The sequence below is a fragment of the Stegostoma tigrinum genome, chromosome 2, assembly GCF_030684315.1.
Source record: "Stegostoma tigrinum isolate sSteTig4 chromosome 2, sSteTig4.hap1, whole genome shotgun sequence".
NCBI classification, from domain to species: Eukaryota; Metazoa; Chordata; class Chondrichthyes; order Orectolobiformes; family Stegostomatidae; genus Stegostoma; species Stegostoma tigrinum.
This window is the reverse complement of record NC_081355.1, coordinates 106,910,657-106,932,195: the sequence shown is the minus strand read 5'-3', so window position 1 is coordinate 106,932,195 and position 21,539 is coordinate 106,910,657. Positions and strand designations below refer to the sequence as shown.

At 40.8% G+C, this 21,539-nt stretch overlaps 1 protein-coding gene across 4 annotated transcripts in view; it reads right to left on the bottom strand.

Annotated features, from left to right (window-relative positions):
* The window catches only part of dnah5l (dynein, axonemal, heavy chain 5 like), a 384,422-nt gene that overhangs the window by 262,171 nt on the left and 100,712 nt on the right, over positions 1 to 21,539 (bottom strand). For all 4 annotated transcript variants that reach the window (XM_048552307.2, XM_048552297.2, XM_048552277.2 and 1 more), the window contains 4 exons: positions 7,270 to 7,362; positions 6,914 to 7,117; positions 4,518 to 4,598; positions 4,008 to 4,412 (listed from right to left, as the gene is read on the bottom strand). In XM_048552307.2, coding sequence (XP_048408264.2) covers positions 4,008 to 4,412; positions 4,518 to 4,598; positions 6,914 to 7,117; positions 7,270 to 7,362 — 783 coding nt within the window. The remainder of the gene's footprint in view (positions 1 to 4,007; positions 4,413 to 4,517; positions 4,599 to 6,913; positions 7,118 to 7,269; positions 7,363 to 21,539) is intronic.

The following is a 21,539-nucleotide window of genomic DNA, read 5'->3' as shown; positions in this document are numbered from 1 at the left end:
TGTTTAACAGGAACCTCCAGGTGCATTTATTTGCAAGAAAGCCTACACGCAGTTCCTTCACTATCGCTGGGTAAAAATCCTGTGACACCCTCACTAATAGCATTGTGGAGTATCTACACCAAATGAACTGTAGCTGTTCAAGAAGGCAGCTCATTACCATATTCTCCAAGGCAACAAGGAATGGGCAATAAATGTGAATGTTGTCACTTGACTAGAAATCCACAGGTCTAGGCTAAAGCTCTGGAAAATGTATCCAGATCCTAACAAGGCAGCTGATGAAATATAAATCCAATGAATACATCTCCAGTATAAAACTAGTATGTCTGCTGGTGACAGTGAAATAATTGGTGAATCCATTTGATTCATTGATGTCATTTACAAAAGGAAATTTGCCATCCTTATCTGGTCTGGCCTGTATCTGATTCCAGACACACTGCAATGTTGCGAACTCTTAATTGCCTTCTTTTCTAACTGCTGACAAAGCTTGAAACAGCAGAAGAATATTTGTGTGCTTCAAACCACTACAAAGTCTAAAAGCAGTGAAAACACCACTGTGGTTGTAGCCACACAAAACAGACTGTGGCCATTCAAGAAAGAAAGGCCTAGAGGTGACTCTAAACCCACAACAATGTCTCTTAACTGCCATCCGAACAATTAGGGACACAACAAGATGCTTGCCTAACCAGTGATGAATACATCCCATGAATAAACACAAGAAAGTATATCTACTAAAAAAAAGTGTGTTATTTCCTGTAAAGTGTGTTTTTCTTTTACGATTTGATTTCAAGTAGATGCCGCACACAAAGACAAGTGTTTTCATTAATAATGACAACTATTAATTGTGTGGAGCTGGAGGGACACAGCAGCCAGGCAGCATCAGCCGAGCAGAAAATTTGACATTTCATGTCAGGAGAAGGGTTCCTGACCCATAATATCAACTTTCCTGCTTGTCTGAGGCTGCTTGGCCTGCTGTGTTCCTCCAGCTCCACACTGTGTTGTCTCTGGCTCCAGCATCTGCAGTTCTTGCTATCTCTGACTGCTTCATTAGAAGTGTTTTTAATACTTTGTTATAATAAACATCTTAAAACATTAAATCTTCTTATATCTTCCTTTCATCTGTTCACTGGAAGTTTGAACTTCCTTTTTAATGATTATTAGCCTTTGTGAGATCGTAACAATGAGTTCGGAGATATGATCGCTAACACATGGCTATTATATGATTCTCTACAGCTTTGCCTCCCAAACAGCAAGCTCTTGAAATCAATTGGAGAGGAAGAAATGTGTGAGTCTAAAGACACAAATGAAGAGGACAAAGTGGGGAGCCGGCAATAACTGCCCCAGTTCCAGTTCGGGTAGTAAATAATTAAATGAAAGGGGTAGGCAGTCAAGAAATAGGATAAAGTTGAGGTCTGAAGAATAGCTGATCAGCATTACTACCTGTATACAAGGCTGATCTGCTTCACTTTACCAAGGGTGTGGGTACATTGTAATTCCCTCATCTATCTACCCTTTTCATAGCTCTCTCTCTCTCTCTCTCTCTCTCTGGACTCTGTCTCTACCTATCTGTACACCTCTCCCTCCATCCACCCATCCACCCACCCCAAAATCATCTTCAGCATGATTACCACTTCTCACTAGCTGCTATCAGTTCTGATGAAGAGTCACTGGACTCAAAACTTTAACTTGGCTTTCTTTCCAACGCTGCTGCCACTTCTGAATTTTGCCAACACTTACAGTTTTTCTTTTGGTTTTCCAGCATCTGCAGTTTTTTTTTGTTTTCATTTAGCATTGGGCATATAAATCCCTTCAGTTCAGTTTAAAATTTAAGGCACAGTTGCAAAATATAAAAATCTTATAAAATCTCGTAACTGTATTGTCCAGATGGATTATTATCACTGCTTAGAAGGACTAATGACAGCTCAGAAAGCAATCTTATGGACTCATGATATTATGGGCTCTGTACTTAGATGCCTGTCAGCAGATAAGACCTATTTATAAGGGTTTATCAGCTGAAATTGCACAGCATTTTGAAGACTGTGTACGATATCCCTCTCATGTGAAGTGAAATTAGGAAACATTTCTTCAAGCAAAGGGTGATAGATGTTTAGAAATCTCTTCTGGAAAAAAAATCCCACAAATGGATCAGTTTGCTCATTTTAACCTAGAGATCGATCACTTTTTCTAAACCAACAATTTGACTTACAATGGAGTTGGATCAAATATCAGTCATGATCTCATTGAATGGTAGAACAAGTCCAATGGCCTATGGAACAGTTGCATTGCAAGCTCTTACAGGAATGTAAGACCATTGACAATGTTTGAAGTTGCTGCTGTCTCATTAGAACTATATGAAGGCAGTGAAAATAGATAGTGGTGTTTAAAACTACCAGTGATTTTCCAAAATTAACCTTAGCATTGGTTAGTATAGCATGATCTAATTTGCAGTTGAATGTCCTTCAGACACATCTCAACATTCAATTGATTTATTTAATAACAACCTCAACTCACCAGATACTTTCAATGCATGATAACTGATCATACCCAAAATCTTCTTTTCTTAGATCGTTCCTTTTTGTAGCACAAATATTTACTGTTATCTGTAACCATGTGCACAACCCCACACTTAATCTTGTTAAAATCCATCTGTCATATATGAACCTATTGGCGATTCTTTCTTTTTGCTACTTGACAAATTTTTTTGTCCTTACTCGGCATGTAAAGGAGAAGAAGATTTTTTGTTCATTTGTGCGCTGAGGGTATCACTGGCTAGGCAGCATTTATTATTTACTGATAATGCCCCATAGGGCAGTTAAGAGTCATTCACCTTGCTGTGGGTCTGAAGTCACATGTAGACCAGGTAAGATGGCAGTTTCTTTCTAAGGGCAGTATGAACCAGATGGGTTTTTCCAACAATTGACAATGGATTCACACTGTGACAATGCTGTCACTTTAAAAAGGTTATTTTGTGCTGGGCTTTTTTGAAGAGAGTCCAAAAAGGTACAGCTGACAAACTGGCTACTGGAGTCAGCCTAAGTCAACAATTTAGGAAGCTTTCAGGTTTTTTTTTCAAAACAGTTGTAACAATGGAAGGAAGTGGCTAGTTCTTACAGGCCAGACTTTCTAGTTTGCTGCAGCAGTCAGAAGTTGTTTGGGGTCCCAAATGGGTTGACTTTTAGCATCTACAATCTTTGAAATCACTCGATGTAGTTTCCTCCTGGATTAAAGAACTGCATGGAAGAATTTGTGTCTGAATTTACCTTTTTACTAAGGGGTGGTTTTATGCAATGTTACTATAGTGGGACAGTTAATTAGTAATTGGTAACGGATCTATTCTTCGGTTAAGTTGTCCAATAGTTAAGTTGTTCTAAATTCCTCTTTCTTTTGTTTGAATTTTAATTATATTGTTTAAATAAATTGTGTTCTGCTTAACGTCAAGCCTAACGTCTTGAAAATGCACTTCATGTTTACATTTAAAATAAGAAAAGTTAGGGTCCAGGCTACCTTGTAAAATATTTTGAGAGGATCTGGTCTATAACACATGGTCATCATTAGACTCTTCATTCCAGAATTTTTTAAAAATTGCATTCTGCTATGGCAGTGTTTGAGCCCAGGTTCCAGGGACATTATCTGAGTTAATGCATTAACAGTCCAGTGCTAATACCACTAGGGCATCACCTCCCCACAAAACGTATCATGGATCTGGTCATGGGAATACAGCTCTGATTTCCAAAACTTCTGAGTGTTGTATTTCAGGGCTCCTCTATTGTGAGTGATACAGCAGATACTTCTGTACTAGAAAAAAAGATTTACGCCCAACAGAAAAAAACAGCAGGAGTCTAATTTTCCTCTTCCCTACACTTAATATGCAGCTCCTACCAAGTGGAATGTATCTTCAAACAATAAAAATTATTTTACTCTTTAAATGCTTTATGTAGTAACAAATTCCAAAAGGTGTATCCTAAGCTTGCACATTCTTTTACATCAGGAGTTTTATTTCTAGCGGGTACCTGTGCGTTTATGTTCTTCCAGGCATAAGATAGCCCATCAACTCTCTCAGCGTTTCCATCTTGGAAAAGCAACTCATGCTTACTTAGCAGGGCATACGTTTCTTCAATTGGTTCAATGGTCATGTCAATCTTTATCTGAGCATCTCTAATTTCTTTCAGTGCTGCCATGGCTCCACGCACATCATCCAAGTCATTAATTGGTTGATTCAGTTGTTTGCTGAGATTTTCAATAAAGGAATATATCTCATCCATTTCCATGGCAGTTTTTCGGTTCAGAGCTGTGCCAAAGGCTCTCTTCCAGGAGCGGCATTCCTGCACCAATGCCAGTTTCAAATTCTGGGTGTCAAACTGAACTGAGCCCACTTTATAATGAGAGGGCAACTCATCGATCTGGGCTTCCAATTTCTAAATACAATGTGAAGTTTGACAAGTGTTAATTTATTTTCAGAATAAAGGGTATGTCAATAGATAATCCTTGAAAACAGTAATAAAACAATATTGTGAACATACAGAGTAGTAGGTGATTTGTTCATTGAATTCTGAGAGGATTGGTTTTGAATCCATGAATTCCTTCACTTTCTCTGCAGGATCCTGAATAATAAAAAAAAACCCAGAAAGTGTATAGTTATTGACTCCACACAGGGAAAGTGACAGCATAATAGTTCCTTTGAAACACTATATAAATCAATGTGTAGCAGTCTTAAAACACCCACAACACCAACATGAATAATGTGAAAGCAGTGAGCATTGGTCACTCTAATATGTTCAGGTTAATCTTGGCATTGTGTATTAAATCAGGTTGGTGATACCACATTTCTATCTTTTAATGTGCACATTCCTCAAAATGTTGGGAATTTTCATGCTTTAGAATGGTAATTTTTCAGCCAATTTCTGGACGAAATTATATCCGCTAGATTACATAAAATCAGAAGCTGATTTTCTTTTTAAAGGTAAAATACCATTGCATTACATTTTCTGTGCTTATTCTGCACCTTTGGAATAAATACTCAAGTTAGCTAAATATACACAACAATAGCCATCATATCTATACAATGCAGGAATGGCATATGCAAGCAAGTGAACCAGTACTAACTCATTACTACAAACAGAAACTCTAGATTCAAAGACCTGATCAACAGCAAGGTATTAGATCTCAGCCAACTGGGCTGTCACCAAGTTAGTGAGAACTTAAGAAAACTTGAGCAGGTTTTATCCCATGGCAACTGCTTACTGACCCAACAGGAAATCACAATGTATGGGTGCAAAATCATTACATAGCCATGATTACCATTTTATTATTATAATATTATTCAAAAAAATCTGACCACTCCTCCAAAATTAATGATGGGAATTAGCAGAAATAGAAAAATACTTGGAAGGAAAATTGTCTTCATTTAATGAATTAGGTAAAAATTATTTCAAACTTTGACTTGAAAATTCAACTTTTGACACCATCCATGACAAAGCAACCCACTTGATTGATACTCCATCCAACACCCTCAATTTTCATTCCCTCCACTTATTGATACACTGGAGCAGCAGTGTGTACCATTTATAACATGTACTGCAATAACTCACCAAGGTTCCCTTTTAGAACTCTTTTCCCAAAATGGTAGTAGAAGCGAAGTCCTTGAATATTTGTAAGGCAAAGGTAGACAGATTCTTGTTAAATAAAGGAGTGAAAGCTTACCAGTGGTGAGTTGGATTAGACATTTGAGGTTACTATCAGACCAGCCGTGATCTTATTAAGTGCTCCCAATGGAGGTCAACTAAACTTACTATGAGTTAGCATCACTGCCAGCTGATATCATCTGACTGTAACCTATGCCACTCAGAAGAATGATTAAAGCAAAAGAAGATGGCCTAAGTGATCAAATTATGATCCAGCCGAATTAAATCTTTTTCTTTAATTCATTCATTAGCCAGCATTTATTATCCATCCCTATTGCCAGAGGGCAGTTCAAATCTCAGGGATAACCAAGTTCTCTACTACAAGGGTCCAATTGAATACTTGGGAAACTATTGCATAGAAGTTCTAAAATTTCTGCCAGTTCAGGCTGGTGTCTTCTTTGTCTGTGGCGTGAACATGAAGGTCAAAGTTTCACGAAAGGTCAGATTAGGAGGTGTTATAAAATGCTGAGCTGGCTCTGGATGGGGAATAATTGCTAATTTTATTCTCATCAACATTATTGCACAAATTCTTAATGCTTGGGTTGCAAAGACATTACCATTAGGCAAGGGCAAGATGGAGACCGTGAGTGAATTGAAAGATGCAAAATGTGGAGAATACAGAATTTTTAAAATAAATATTCACTAAGTGAGCTGCTCATTTGGAAAGCTAGCACAGACACAATGGTTCAAATGGCCATGTCTATAGCGTAAACTTTCTGTGACTCTGAGATGGAATGCTCTGTGCAACTCTAATTAGGTTGGTATTTATGACCAATCATCAGCTCCCCCGACAACATGTTGGTAGGTGTTCATCATTCATTACAATCCTTGAGGCAAGCAAGTTCTGGCAATATTGTTTAGTAGAGGTTCCCAGTATTTAGTAACTGAGGAATGGTATATATGTCCAAGTCACAATGATGCGTAATTTGAAGAGACTTGGAAGTCATGGTATTCCCAAACCTATTGTCATTTTCCTTTCAGGTGCTGGAGGTCACAGGTTTGGAAACTGCTACAAAAGCAGACATGCCAGGTTTGTGTAATCCATCCAATATATACAACACACAACAGCCGCTGGCATTGGGTAGCTAAGCATGGTTTGAGGTATCAATCAACTCGATTACATCCAGGGATCTTTAAAAAAAGACCACTTTGCAGTCAAAGCAGCTAATGCTGCTGTGTCTCATGTATACACATACACACATTGATACATAAAAATAAATGAGGTACAAGTTCACCTGATTCCACAAGTGAGCGAAATGAGAGAAATTGTCAAGAATCTCTGCTCCATCAGCCTTCAATGAAGAAACAATGGAACTGAGCTGGATCACAACCTTAGTGATGTCCTTGTGTTCACTGATCTGTTTATCAAGGGATTTTAGCACGACCTGCTTACCAAGGATATTATCATCACCCAGTTCTCGAGCAGCATTGTATTCAATCTACATATTGCCGTGTAGAAATAAATAACAAATTAGGGCATGAAAGTTAAACTCAAATATTAGATAAATAGGGATTCTTTATTAAGGAGAAAACAATGCTTTTAAAAATTGAAGTAATGAAATACAAAACCACAATGGAATTTAGTAAATACCTGTTGTTGTTTCAGATGTATATATGCAAAGGACCAAAGAGGAATATCCTTCGACATGGACAAAACTGTATTCACTGCTTTATTTAGAACAGACTGCAGAAGAAAATATGAATGGAGAATAGAAAACTGATCAGCAATCTATAGATAACATAGTACGAGATTAGTTAGCAACAGTTTTAATTTGATATACGTTACTAATCTGCGGAACATTATAATCTAATTCACAGAATTCAATATTCATCTGTGACAATTTTTGGGATATGAGACCTACTATTCACAAGCTGCCAACGTCAGCTTGAAATAACTTGGGAACCAAGTAAAATTTGTACATTCACCTATTTCCCTGATTGCTGCTTTGGCCACAAGTGATTCCTGGTATGCATTGCACTGCTGGCCCCTTGGCACACCATAAGGGGTAAGCAATATTATGAAGAACCCCAGTCCTCTAGACAGCTTTCTCTTTTTAATCCACAGCCCCGATCAAAGGAAAATTTCAGGAAGCCAGTGTAAGGTGATGGATAATCATACCGGAGCACTGAATGGAAAGAAGGGAGGCACAATAGACAAAACAAGGGATTCCCTGCTTTAGTGGTATTCGGACACACTCGTCACAGAGATAGGGATCATGAAGGCCATTTTTCTGCTGGCAAACAGAATGTGACCAAGCTTAAGTCTTCATATGGTAACATGTGGGAAGGATGGCTAAAAGCCAGGATTTCACCTCAGGACTTGGAGCAATAGTGCCTTGAAAGGCTTTAGGCCTGACATTGTTGACAAGGCGAGTGAATGTACCTGTATAGCACATTTCACAATAAGAAACCAATTCTCACTCCCATTGCTCCCAATTCACCAGAACCCATGACCCCCCAACCCATCACTCATTCAGCAGGACTCATATACAGAATAGGCTAAAACTGATGATGATATTTGAAGCTGCATGACTTTGAATGGGTCCTGTGAACATTCCTGCATGTGCCGAAAACAGTACTACCAACATGATTTTCCTGTGATAATGGGAACTGCAGATGCTGTAGAATCCAAGATAACAAAGTGTGGAGCTGGATGAACACAGCAGGCCAAGCAGCATCTCAGGAGCACATGTGCTCCTGAGATGATTTTCCTGTACTGGTTTTTATGTACTTGTATTTAGCGAGTTTTGAGAAGATTTTTAGCTCAGGTTGAGATTCTGGATGTGAGTTTGCTCGCTGAGCTGGAAGGTTAGTTTTCAGACGTTTCGTCACCATTCTAGGTAACATCATCAGTGAGCCTCTGACGAAGCACTGGTGTTATGTCCCCCTTTCTATTTATCTGTTTAGGTTTCCTTGAGTTGGTGATGTCATTTCCTGCGTTGGTGATGTCATTTCCTGTTCTTTTTCTCTGAGGATGGTAGATTGGGGTGGATGTGAGTTTGCTAGCTGAGCTGGAAGGTTAGTTTTCAGATGTTTCGTCACCATTCTAGGTAACATCATCAGTGAGCCTCTGACGAAGCGCTGGTGTCATGTCTCGCTTTCTACTTATCTGGTTAGGTTTCCTTGGTTTTCCTTTCCAAGGAAACCTAAACAGATAAATAGAAAGTGAGACATAACACCAGCGCTTCATCGGAGGCTCACTGATGATGTTACCTAGAATGGTGACGAAATGTCTGAAAACTAACCTTCCAGCTCAGCGAGCAAACTCACATCCAGAACCTCAACCTGAGCTACAAATCTTTTCAAAACTCGATGGTAGATTGGCTCCAAATCAATGTGTTTGTTGATGGAGTTCCGGTTGGAATGCCATGCTTCTAGGAATTCTCATGCGTGTCTCTGTTTGGCTTGTCCTAGGGTGGATGTTTTGTCCCAATCAAAGTGGTGTCCTTCCTCATCTGTATGTAAGGATACTAGTGATAGTGAGTCATGTCGTTTTGTGGCTAGTTGATGTTCATGTATCTTGGTGGCTAGCTTTCTGCCAGTTTGTCCAATGTAGTGTTTGTCACAGTTCTTGCAAGGTATTTTGTAGATGACATCAGTTTTGCTTGTTGTCTGTATAGGGTCTTTTAAGTTCATTAGCTGCTGTTTTAGTGTGTTGGTGGGTTTGTGGGCTACCCTGATGCCAAGGGGTCCGAGTAGTCTGGCAGTCATTTCGGAAATGTCTTTGGTGTAGGGGAGAGTGGTTATGGTTTCTGAGCCCGTTTTGTCTGTTTGTTTGGGTTTGTTGCTGAGAAATCGGCGGACTGTGTTCATTGGGTACCTGTTCTTTTTGAATACGCTGTATAGGTGATTTTCCTCTGCTCTGCGTAGTTCCTCTGTGCTGCAGTGTCTGGTGGCTCGTTGGAATAATGTTCTAATGCAGCTTCGTTTGTGGGTGTTGGGATGGTTGCTCCTCTAGTTCAGTATTTGGTCCGTATGTGTTGTTTTCCTGTAGACGCTGGTTTGAAGTTCCCCATTGGCTGTTCGCTCTACTGTGACATCTAGGAATGGCAGTTTGTTGTTGTTTTCCTCCTCTTTTGTGAATGTTATGCCAGTAAAGGGTATTATTGATGGTCTTGAAGGTTTTCTCTAATTTGTTTTGTTTAGCGATGACAAAGGTGTCATCCACATAGCGGACCCAAAGTTTGGGTTGGATGATTGGCAGAGCTGTTTGTTCGAGTCTCTGCATTACTGCCTCTGCTAAGAACCCTGATATCGGAGATCCCATGGGTGTACCGTTGGTTTGTCTGTAGGTTTTGTTATTGAAAGTGAAGTGGGTGGTGAGGCATAGGTCCACTAGCTTGATGATGTTGTCCTTGCTGATGAGGTTGGTGGTGTCTGGTGTATGTGTCTTCGGTTCTTCTAATAGTGTAGTCAGTGTTTCTTTGGCCAGGTTGATGTTCATGGATGTGAACGGGGCTGTTATGTCAAAGGAGACCATTATTTCATCCTGTTCTATCTTGGTGTCTTTGATGGTGTTCAGGAATTCTTGGGTGGAGCGAATGGAGTGGTGGGAGTCTTCTACTAGGCGTTTTAGTCTTTGGTGTAGTTCGTTGGCTAATCTGTAGGTTGGTGTTCCAGGTAGTGACACTATGGGCCTGAGGGGGACTCCTGGTTTGTGAATTTTTGGTAGTCTGTAGAAGCGTGGTGTGTTGGATCCATCTGGTTTCATATTTTGGAAGTCTCTTTTGTTTAATTCTCCGGATTTTTGAAGTTTTTTGAATAAGAACACCAGTACTTGTATTTGTTACATTGTATAAGAGAGAGAATTTCATTTTGAGTCATTAGACTTCACCTTGGACTGGAATCCATACAGTGCCAGGAAAGAATCTAAGCCTCCAGACCAGCCATCGATTGAGGGACAGAGGGGTCCCCGACGGGCAGGAAGGTGTGAGGCTTATTTTCTTTCCTGTTCTTTTTCATTCTTTCTTTGTGCTTAATAAATGTTCATATTTAAGTGAATTGGTGCTGTTGAGTCTTCTCTTAACTACATTTAACCAAATCCGAAGAACCGCTTGGATACATTTTATGATCCAAGACATTTTTGACAATGAGGATGGAATTCAGGGAAATGATTAAAAGAAGGGAAAAGCAGCCTGGAGACGTTCCGTACTCCAGGATGGAATGTAACAGACACTGGATTTGAGTCTATAGCTAATATGTTAGCACAATTAGGACCCGCCAAAGGATGAGTGATAATTATAAACATAAAAAGAGAGAACTGGCGGCCAGGTTTCTGCACTGTACTAGTTTGCTGAAGCTTGTTAACTCTTTGTCATCTGGTTTGAATGCACCTTTGTCTGTTGGTTGTTAAATGGTGCCTCGTACAATTTGTATGTTTTTGTTCCCTGGAGCTGAAGATCTGGGCATTCTTAGAAGTTAATTTGCATTTTGGGAATGAATGATTGATTGATTGATTTTCATGTGTACTGAAGTATAGTGTAAAGCTTTGTTTACGAGCGGTACAGGCAGATCATAGTAAGCAAAAGATGTACAGATGAAAAAGACTTAGACAGAGGCGTACAGGTTACATTGCACAGGATGTGCACTAGGTGAGATCAACTTGAGCAAAATCAGCATTATTTGAGGCCAGAGAATCAATTAAGCAGTCTAATAACGGTCAGGAAGAAGCTGTTCCTGAACCTGCTGGTGTGTGTGGTCAAGCTTCTGTATCTTCTGCCTAAAAGAAGAGGTTGTAAGAAATCATTACCATGGTGCGATTGGTTTTTACATGATTTGAAAGTGTGCTGGGTGCCTGTACCAGTGTGTAACATGTATGATTAATGTAACATCCTCTTCAGAAATCATAAGAGGTTTTGCAAAGCAAAAATCTGCGATGAAATGTTGATTCAAAAATTTGGTTCATAAAGCTTGGTAAAAATTTACCTTTTAGAATTGGATCCTTGTTGTGTTTGGACTGAGGAAAGAATCTCGAGTAAATTTTAATCCTAGAAATTACCACATTTGGACCTTTATTTTCCAGCCAGAGTGAACTTCGAAACATTGTTTTACCAGGAGTGAACCTTTAATTCCGGAAGATAAGATTACCTCATAGTAAATGAACTTTAGAGTAAAACTAAAGTGATAGAGAAATTGAGATCCTGAAAATGCAATGTCTGTGGGCAAGGAGTTCAATGAAGGAGAATGTAACAAAAGGAGGTGGGCTTTTCCTTTGTTATTTATAACACATTTATTTCCTTGCAGGAGGAAGAGAGACAGCTCATGTAACTACATATAGGAATTTACGCACCGCATCCTTTTTGGAATCTGTATTAGATTAAAACTAAGTAACCCATTCCGCTTGACATGAAATGGATGGAAGTTGCTTGTCTTTTCTTAGAAATTGGAGACACTGAATGCTGACCCTGTTTGCAGACTTTCAACGTTACAACACAGTGCTGGATGAAGCACCCACAACTCATTAAGCCATTCACCAATAACATATTTCAATGTTGGGGCAGAACTGTGAAGACATTAAATGTATTTGAGTATCTCGAATCTCAAAGCCACTGAGCCTGGGTACACTTCAGCATATCATGACAAAAACTATAATAAGACTCAAACTCCCTGGTATTCCAAAACATTTAAATGGAATAGTTACCTGAAATTTTAAAGGGATTCTAGGAAATGATTAAGTACATGCACATAGTCTCAGTGGTTACAATGCATAAAAAAAGGTTTATGACTTTGAAGGAGTAAATAGTATGTTGAATTTGGACAAATTTACATACAGATATATAAAATATCTAGAATTACTTAATAAGTAACTTTAAAAAAAGTAGGCCATCTTAGAGAAAGAATAAAGAAAGTATATTCTGTCCGAATCAAACAGAAATGTTTGACTTCTATTTTAAAATACTATAAGATTATGTTCCATGGACTACAAATCTCTCCAGATTTCTGGAATTAGATAGGTGGTAATAGTTAAGCTGTAAAATTGCATGAGATGAAGTAATTAAGATAGAGGCTGGTGGCAAAAGACAAAAAAGTAGGAAAATAGGTTGGAACAGCAATTGAGGTGAAAACACATCCTAATGAAAAAACATTTAGATGTCAGCACTAAACTGATAGCTTTCTATCAGTGATGTTTATGTGAACTTTTTAAGAAAGACTGAATTGATAATCAAGCTACGACTCAAGGCATTGGGCCCATATGTGGAGAGATAAATAAGACCCTCATAGGTCATTTCATAAGATTATATGGGAGTCAGGAATGTGTGACATGGTCTTGGGATACCGATGTAAGTGTGCAAAAGTGAATATTACCTCGGAGGTAACAAACCTGAGGCAATACATGGTAACAGAAAAGAACTGCACTGAAGAATGGGTCTCAGATATTTATACCAACTTGACAAAAGGATTAGAGTGACCTTGAAGAGGACAAAAAAAAATTTAAATGTAAGACACTGACACACAATCCATAGAGAAACTGTCTTTAAAATAGTGAGAGTGGTATTAGTGAAAGGGATGTAAAAGGAATTACAACGAAAATACAAAGTATGATTGACTATCATGTCAAAATGTTACTGAAATTAAAGAATATGGACTTTGGGAGAAGTAACAGTAGAATGAGTGAAAGGGCCCATTGCATGACATTCAGATACCCCATCTTGGGCATTTGTATGATGCATGAATGTTTAAACCAGTAGGTGCAATTGTAATGCATTAGGACATAGTATATGTGAGGCAAGGCTGAGCTAAGACTCCAAGGTAACAAAGTGTGAAGCTGGATGAACACAGCAGGCCAAGCAGCATCTCAGGAGCACAAAAGCTGGCGTTTCGAGCCTAGACCCTTCATCAGAGAGGGAGATGGAGAGAGGGTTCTGGAATAAATAGGGAGGGAGGGGGAGGCAGACCGAAGATGGAGATTACAAGAGAGTTGCAGTGGGAAAGAGATTTCCTGAGGCTGGTCCGAAGGAAGGAGGGTAGCTTCTTCAGGTTAGGCACCCCTGGAAGAGGCTTCGCAGTGAGGTTAAAATTGTGATCAGAGATAATGGGAACTGCAGATGCTGGAGAATCCAAGATAACAAAGTGTGAAGCTGGATGAACACAGCAGGCCGAGCAGCATCTCAGGAGCACAAAAGCTGACATTTCAGGCCTAGACCCTTCATCAGAGAGGGGGATTTGGACTGGGTTCTGGAATAAATAGGGAGAGAGGGGGAGGCGGACCGAAGATGGAGATTACAAGGGAGTTGCAGTGGGAGAGAGATTCCCTGAGGTTGGTCCGGAGGGAGGAGGGTAACTTCTTCAGGCTAGGCATCCCTGGAAGAGGCTTCGCAGTGAGGTTAAAATTGTGATCAGAGATAATCAGAGCTTTTGTGCTCCTGAGATGCTGCTTGGCCTGCTGTGTTCATCCAGCTTCACACTTTGTTATCTCGGATTCTCCAGCATCTGCAGTTCCCATTTTCTCGGAGCTAACATTCAGGTGGTCTAGGAATCAGTCGCAAGGGAGCCCCGGGAAAAGTCAAAAGGTGGAAAGCATAGGTTGAAGGCAAGCCTGATATATGTTAGAGCTGTATTGTTTGATCCCATATATATTGTTGCTCAAAGAGGGTACTTGCATATGGAGGTACTTCCAACTCAATGATAATACAATCAGTTACAAAATTGGCAAGGAGGGAAACATATTGAAGAAGACAGATACAGATGAAGAGAGCTGAAAAAAACTGAGTCCATGTATCATGTTATTTTACTGTTATTTGGTGAAGTGATGGGCAGACAACAAGCAAAATGGGAAGCCACACTGTTGCCAGGAGAAAAGCATGTTAAAGTGGTTAAAGACAATACAGAGAACCCAGCAAGCTATGTGAATCAGGAAGGAGAGACACATGATTGTATCCCCTCATGGAGGAGGAAGAAGAGAGACAGGATCGACTTAAGAAAGAGCCATTAGAGGGACCAGATCTGATATGCATGTCTGTAGACGGGGTGCAAAAGTGCAATGATGGTGAGGTCCAGACTGGGTGGGCCATGGTTAATTTTTAAGGGGGACTTTTAGCAGGAGAGACAATAGAAGAATGTCACAACACCCAGCTAACTGAACTAAAAGCATTGAACTAAAAGCACTTATTAGTGCTCTCTAGCTAGGAAAAGAACAAAGAGTTAACATCTACACAGATAATAAAGGGTGGACGCTGGGAAGTTGTTTCCATTAGGTGGGGAGACTAGGACCTGTGGGCACAGCCTTAGAATTAGAGGGGGTAAATTTAAAATGGAAATGAGGAGACATTTCTTCAGCCAGAGAGTGCTGGGCCTGTGGAATTCATTGCCACGGAGTGCAGTGGAGGCCAGGACGTTAAATGTCTTCAAGGTGGAGATTGATAAATTCTTGATCTCACAAGGAATTACAGGCTATGGGGAGAGTGCAGGGAAGTGGAGTTGAAATGCGGAGTGGAGTTGAAATGCGGAGTGGACTCAATGGGCAAAATGGCCTTACTTCCACTCCTCTGTCTTATGGTCTAAAGATGCCTTTAGTGAAGCTCATGACTACAAGATAGCATGGACAAGATGAAGCAATATTACATCAAGTGGAACAACAATTCAACATGGGACTCTAGTCACATAGTCAGTGGCGGCAGTAAGTAAAATTAAAGTGCACAGAAAGATCCAAATGTCAGAACAGAAAGGAATCAACTAACAGCCAGCTAGTCTGGCACTCCCTTTCTCTTCTCTCTCCCTCTTGCAGACTTTAAGGGTCCTCAGCAAGAACAGGATCCTTCGCCCCAGTAGAGGAGCTGGAATAAATTAAGGTCGCATGTAAATATGTGTAAAACAGTTGCATGGCAACTACAGTTAAGGATATTACTGCTCTTAACATAAGTACGAAAATGCTAATCCTCTGTGGGCTCCTTTCAACTTTGATCCGATTGGAGGCAGACAGGCTCGTGGTGAAATGGGAACTTAATGTGAACACAACATGCTGATTCCTTCATGGCTGGTGGGATATATTTAAGGGTTGGTCCCCAAAGGCCACTGGGTTCATTCATTTGATGATACACCCTATTGTAATATTATTCGTATTGATGATGGCTATGTTCAGTGTAGTTTTAACCTTCTGGTGTAGGTTACATGCACAGTCAAAAATCATTGGGGTGGATTATATATGATGGGCTAAAATTGATTATGACGTTTGACAGCTGTATGACCAGAAGAAACAACATCCTGTGAACATTCCTGTATTTGCCGAAGACAGCATAATCAACGTGTTTTTCTGTACATGCTATTTGTTATACTGCATAAGAGGGAGTTTCTTTCCAAATTTTTGGATTTCACCTCGAACTGGGATCGCAAACAGTACCAGGAAGGATCTCAGCCTCCAGACCAGCCATCGATTGAAGGGTAGAAGGGCTTAAGGTTTATTGTTTTACTTCTTTTCTTCTTTATTCTTTTTATTTACTTAACTAATATTCATATCTATGTACAGTTGTGTTGTCAAGTCTTCTCCTAACTACATTTAACTGAATCTGAAGAACTGCTTGGCTACACTTGTGATCCAAGACAACTCCCTGATGTAAAAGCAGAAAATTCTGGAGAAACTCAGCAGCTCTGCGGAGAGAAACAGAGTTAGTGCTTCAAGTCCAACAACCTTCAGGCGACTCAAGACTGAGTTTGCTGAATTTGTCTAGCGCTTTATGCTTTTATTTCAGATTCCCAGATGATTTTGTTTTATTTGAGCACTCCCTGACACCTAGGAGTCTCTCTGAACATCCTTATATTATAACTCACCAATCATTCAGCCACACACAAACATCTCGACATGCCCTCTACCAGCTTACAACTCTTCACATATACAAGACCCATTACTGAACCACAATAGCACACAGTCACTAAGTTTCAGAGGACCCAGTTTGCATTTATCACCTCCGAGTATTGGCATCAGATTATTGATGCCAATGCCATAAAACTGGTGGCATCCCATTTTGCTGAGACCACCCAGGATGATGGTAAGGTGCTGCCTTGTGAACCTCTTCTACGCACAGCTCACGCTTATCCTTCAGTTGCCATGAAATCCAAACTGCAAAAGAGGTGACTGTGGAAATCTAGCTTTCTCCCTCACTCTCACCTTCTAGCCTTCCCTAGTGTGTTCAGCTTTGTGACAGTCAACAGCAATCAACTGGTCAGCCATAGCAGCTCCAGAATAAAGGACATGAGAACACGAGAATCAGGAGAAACAACATCCTGTGGTGCTCAGACGCAGACACTATACTTACCTTGGAATCTAATTATGACTCTGGGTTTGCAAGTGAAGAGTCACCAAACATGCAGCGGCTACAGCCAGGACCACTTGGATAATCAATTCATGTACAAATTCCTCAGAACTTTGTGCATAAGAAAAGATCAGGTAGGTTGTAGCAAATTATTATTCAGCCCTTATATGGTTAATTTTGTCTTTAGTTTATCAGTTTTGCCAGTCTTAAAAATACATACAGTATTTACATTTATTACAGCAAAGGATGTCAATGCAGTGAAGCAGGGTTTTACTTCTGCTTTTGCTATCCAATGTCAGTCCTTAGGAGTTCCAAGTCGAGCACAATTAGAATCAGATACACATTCTCCTGTCTTTTCAAATAATTTGCTGGAAGTTTCATGGAATCTCTACAGCAGGCCATTCAGCACCATGAGTCCAAACCAACCCTCCAAAAGGCATCCCACCCAGATCCACCCCATGTCTGTAACCCTGCATATCCCATGACCAATCCAATCAGCATGCACCTCTCTGGACATTACGGGCAATTTAGCATGGCCAATCCATCCAACCTGCACGTCTTCGGACTATGGGGAAGAAACCCATGCAGACACGGGGAGAATGTGCAAACTCCACACAGACAGTCACCCAAGGATGGATTCAAACCCGGGTCCCTAGCACCTTCAGGCAACGGTGCTAACCACTGAGCCAGCATGCTGCCCGCAATAATTACTACTGGCTCTGTTTGTAGATGAACATGTTTAAAATCCACGCCAGGAAAGATTTGGATTTACATTACCTTTAATGACTATAGGATGTCCCAGGCACTTTACAATGCATATGGTGACTATTATAATGTTCAAAGCTGATGGCTGTGGTAGAATCCTGACACCAATTCTCCTTTCCAATCTTTTATAATTAAACCAAAGAATGGTTTAAACAGCCCTTAGTGGGGCACTGCAATTACAACAAGAAACTTTTGAAGGAAACTTACGAAAATCAAACTAAAATTTCATTTCCAGAGGAATCCTCCTTTCCATACTGAGTATAAGACTCTTTTTGGTTAACATTGGGTGAAAGGATAAATTATTAATGAGTCTTAACAAAAAGAGGCACTGCCTTAACAAGCTGTCAATTATTGCAAGTTAGCAATTAAGTTGTGAACAAAAACAGAAATTGCTGGAAAAGCTGAGCGGGTCTGGCAGCATCTGTGGAGAGAAATCAGAAGTAATGTTTTGGCCCCAGTTACAGTTCCTCAGAACAGTGTTCATCTACTGATGATGCGAGACCTGCTGAGCTTTTGCAACATCTTCTGTTTTTGTTTCTGGTTACCAGCATCTGCAGTTCTTTCAGTTTTTGTTTAGCAGCACAAGTTATGTTGGTTAATTAGAGAACTAAGATGATCAGGAGACTTTGATGATACATCCATCTCCATCAGAATCTCTAGACTGCTCTTTCCCCACGCAAGGCAATATGGCATCATCAGCTCAGGTGGAACAAAAGGTCTACAAAATCATGAGGGATATAGACAGGGTGGATAGCAAAAAGCTTTTTCCCAGAGTGGGGGACTCAATTACTTGGGGTCATGAGTTCAAAGTGAGAGGAGGAAAGTTTAAGGGAGATATGTGTGGAAAGTTCTTTACACAGAGAGTGGTGGGTGCCTGGAACGCGTTGCCAGTGGAGGTGGTAGACGCAGACACGTTAGCGTCTTTTAAGATATATTTGGACAAGTACATGGATGGGCAGGGAGCAAATGGACACAGACCGTTAGAAAATAGATGACGGGTTAGACAGAGGATCTTGATCGGAGCAGGCTTGGAGGGCTGAAGGGCCTGTTCCTGTGCTGTAATTTTCTTTGTTCTTTGTTCTTTAATACAGATCTCCAACATTAGCCCTTTCAGAACCATTACCTTTATATGACAAAAATGCGGCAGCCAGTTTGTATACAGCAAACTTCCACAGACAGCAATATAATAATGAGTAGATAATCTTGTGATGTTTGAAGGATAAATTTGGCAAGGACCACCCTACTCCTCTTTGAAATAATATAGTGGGATATTTTCCATTCACCTCACACAGCACATGGAGTCTCAGTTAATGTCTCAAATGGCAGAGGGCATCAGCAGTAATGCAGCACTCACTCAGTACTGTCTTGCTCAAGGTGCATGATGAAGACAAAATTATAACATAACCATGATAACTCTCGCCTTTTTAAAAATTGACCTTTCTCTGAAAATTGATGATGAGAAAAAGCAGAAATAAAAGTAAACTCGTAGGGAAATTCTTTAATATTTGAAAACCTAAGAGGCATAACACCGTCCAGGACAAAGCAGGACAAATGACCCACAGCTGACACTGTATTAATGTTATACTGTCAACAATTTAAACACAACATTAAATCAAAATAAAAATATATAATACTGCTGTTAAAATTGTATTGAAGCTTCATAAATTTAACATTGATTTGTTAAGATCACTGGTGGTTATTTCATAAATAAAATATTTTACTCCAGAATGTGGAATCCTAACCAGTGCAGTTGTTCTTCAGAGGCTCAAAGAATGAGGAAAATAAACAATTTAGTCTAATTTGTAATAACTCTTTATACAATGAGCCATGTTCGTGAGGATTCAAGCTCAGTTACTATGTGCTAATTCAAAAAGGGAGAATCCCAACTGCTGAAATGGAGGCTTCAAAGTCAGGGTCCTGAGGGCAAGGGGAGAATGAGCTAAAAAAACTGCCCTAGGCAGTCTATCTATGCTTTAAGCATAATATAATGTTAATTCAAATCCATTTTCCGATTAGACAATCAACACAAGTGGAGTGTTCTCCATGACCATAAAATATTTTGGAGTTTAAATAACATGGTGAATTTAAACAGGCAAGTTAGAATAAGTTATTACTATCATTTATGTTTCATAATGTTGGCACAGAACACACAGTGTTTGATTAATCTTATCAGATCATAGATCTTTGTACACAGCTTGCTTGCTTTAGTCTGCAGATAGACCTAGTAAGTGATGGATTCCTGATTCTCACAGAGAAAATTCTACAAAGAAACTAGACATGCTGCTTTTAGCTATGTCTATATGTACATTAAAAGTTCTTTAAAAAGATAGTAGAAACTGCCGATGCTGGAGAATCTGAGATAACAAGTTGTTGAGCTGGATGAATACAGCAGGCCAAGCAGCGTCAGAGGAGCAGGAAAGCTGACGTTTCAGGTTTGGACCCTTCTTCAGAAATATGGGAGGGGAAGGGGGCTCTGAAATAAATAGAGAAAGAGAGAGAGGCAATGATAGAAGGCAGATAGAGGAGCAAATAGGTGGAGAGAAGATGGACAGGTCCAGGAGCCAGGGTGAAGCCAGTACAGGTAAGTGTAGGAAGGGAGTTGAGAAGGGAGTTGGTCAGTGAGGAGGGAGGGGCAGGTAGGTGGGAGAGGAGACGGACAGGTCAAGGACGCAGGGATGCGGTTAGTGGGTGTGAAGTGGGGGTGTGGGTTGGTCAGTGAGGTGGGAGGAGCGGATAGCTCGGAGAAAAGACAGACAGGTCAAGGAGGCGGGACAAGATGGGCTGGTCTTGGGATGAGGTCGGGGGTGGGGAGATTTTGAACTTTGTAAAGTCCACATTAACACCATTGGGCTGCAGGGCTCCCAGGCGGAATATCAGGTGCTGTTCCTCCAGCCTTCGGGTGGCATCGTTGAGGCACTGGAGGAGGCCCAAGATGGACAAGTTGTCCAAGGAGTGGGAGGGAGAGTTGAATTGGTTCGTGACTGGGAGGTGTTGTTGTTTGTCACAAACCGAGCATAGGTGTTCCACAAAGCGGTCTCCGAGCCTCCGCTTGGTTTCCCCGATGTAGAGGAGGGCACATAAGGAACAGCAGGTACAATAGGGGCGGCACAGTGCCTCAGTGGTTAGCACTGCAGCCTCACAGCACCAGGGACACGGGTTTGATTCCAACCTCGGGCGACCGTCTGTGTGGAGTTTGCACATTCTCCCCGTGTCTGCGTGGGTTTCCTCCGGGTGCTCTGGTTTCCTCCCACAGTCCAAAGATGTGCAGGCTAGGCGGACCAGTCATGCTAAGTTGCCCGTCGTGTTCAGGGGTGTGTGGGTTATACTGGGGATGGGTCTGGGTGGGATGCCCCAAGGGGTGGTGTGGACTTGTTGGGCCAAAGGTCCTGTTTCCAAACTGTATGGAATCTAATCTAAAATACCACATTAGTGGATGTGCAGGTGAACATTTGTTTAACTTGGAAGGATTTCTTGGAGCCTGGGATGGAGGTGAGGGGAGAGGTATAGGGGCAGGTGTAGCACCTCCTGGGTTACAGGGAAAAGTGCTGGGGTTGGAGGGACTAGTGGTGAGTGTGAGCAGACGAGGGAGTCGAGGAGAGACCATTCCCTCCGGAAGGCAAATAATGGTAGGGAGGGAAATATATCCTTCGTAGTGGGGTCAGACTGCAGTGGCTGAAGCGGTGGAGAATAATGCGTTGAATCCAGAGGGTGATGGGGTGATACATGAGGACAAAGGGATTTTTGTCTTTGTCATTGTGGGGAGAGGGTGTGAGGGCTGAGTTGAGGGAAATGCAAGAGATGCAGTCGAGGGCATTTTTGACCACTGTGGAAGGGAAATTGCAGTTCTTGA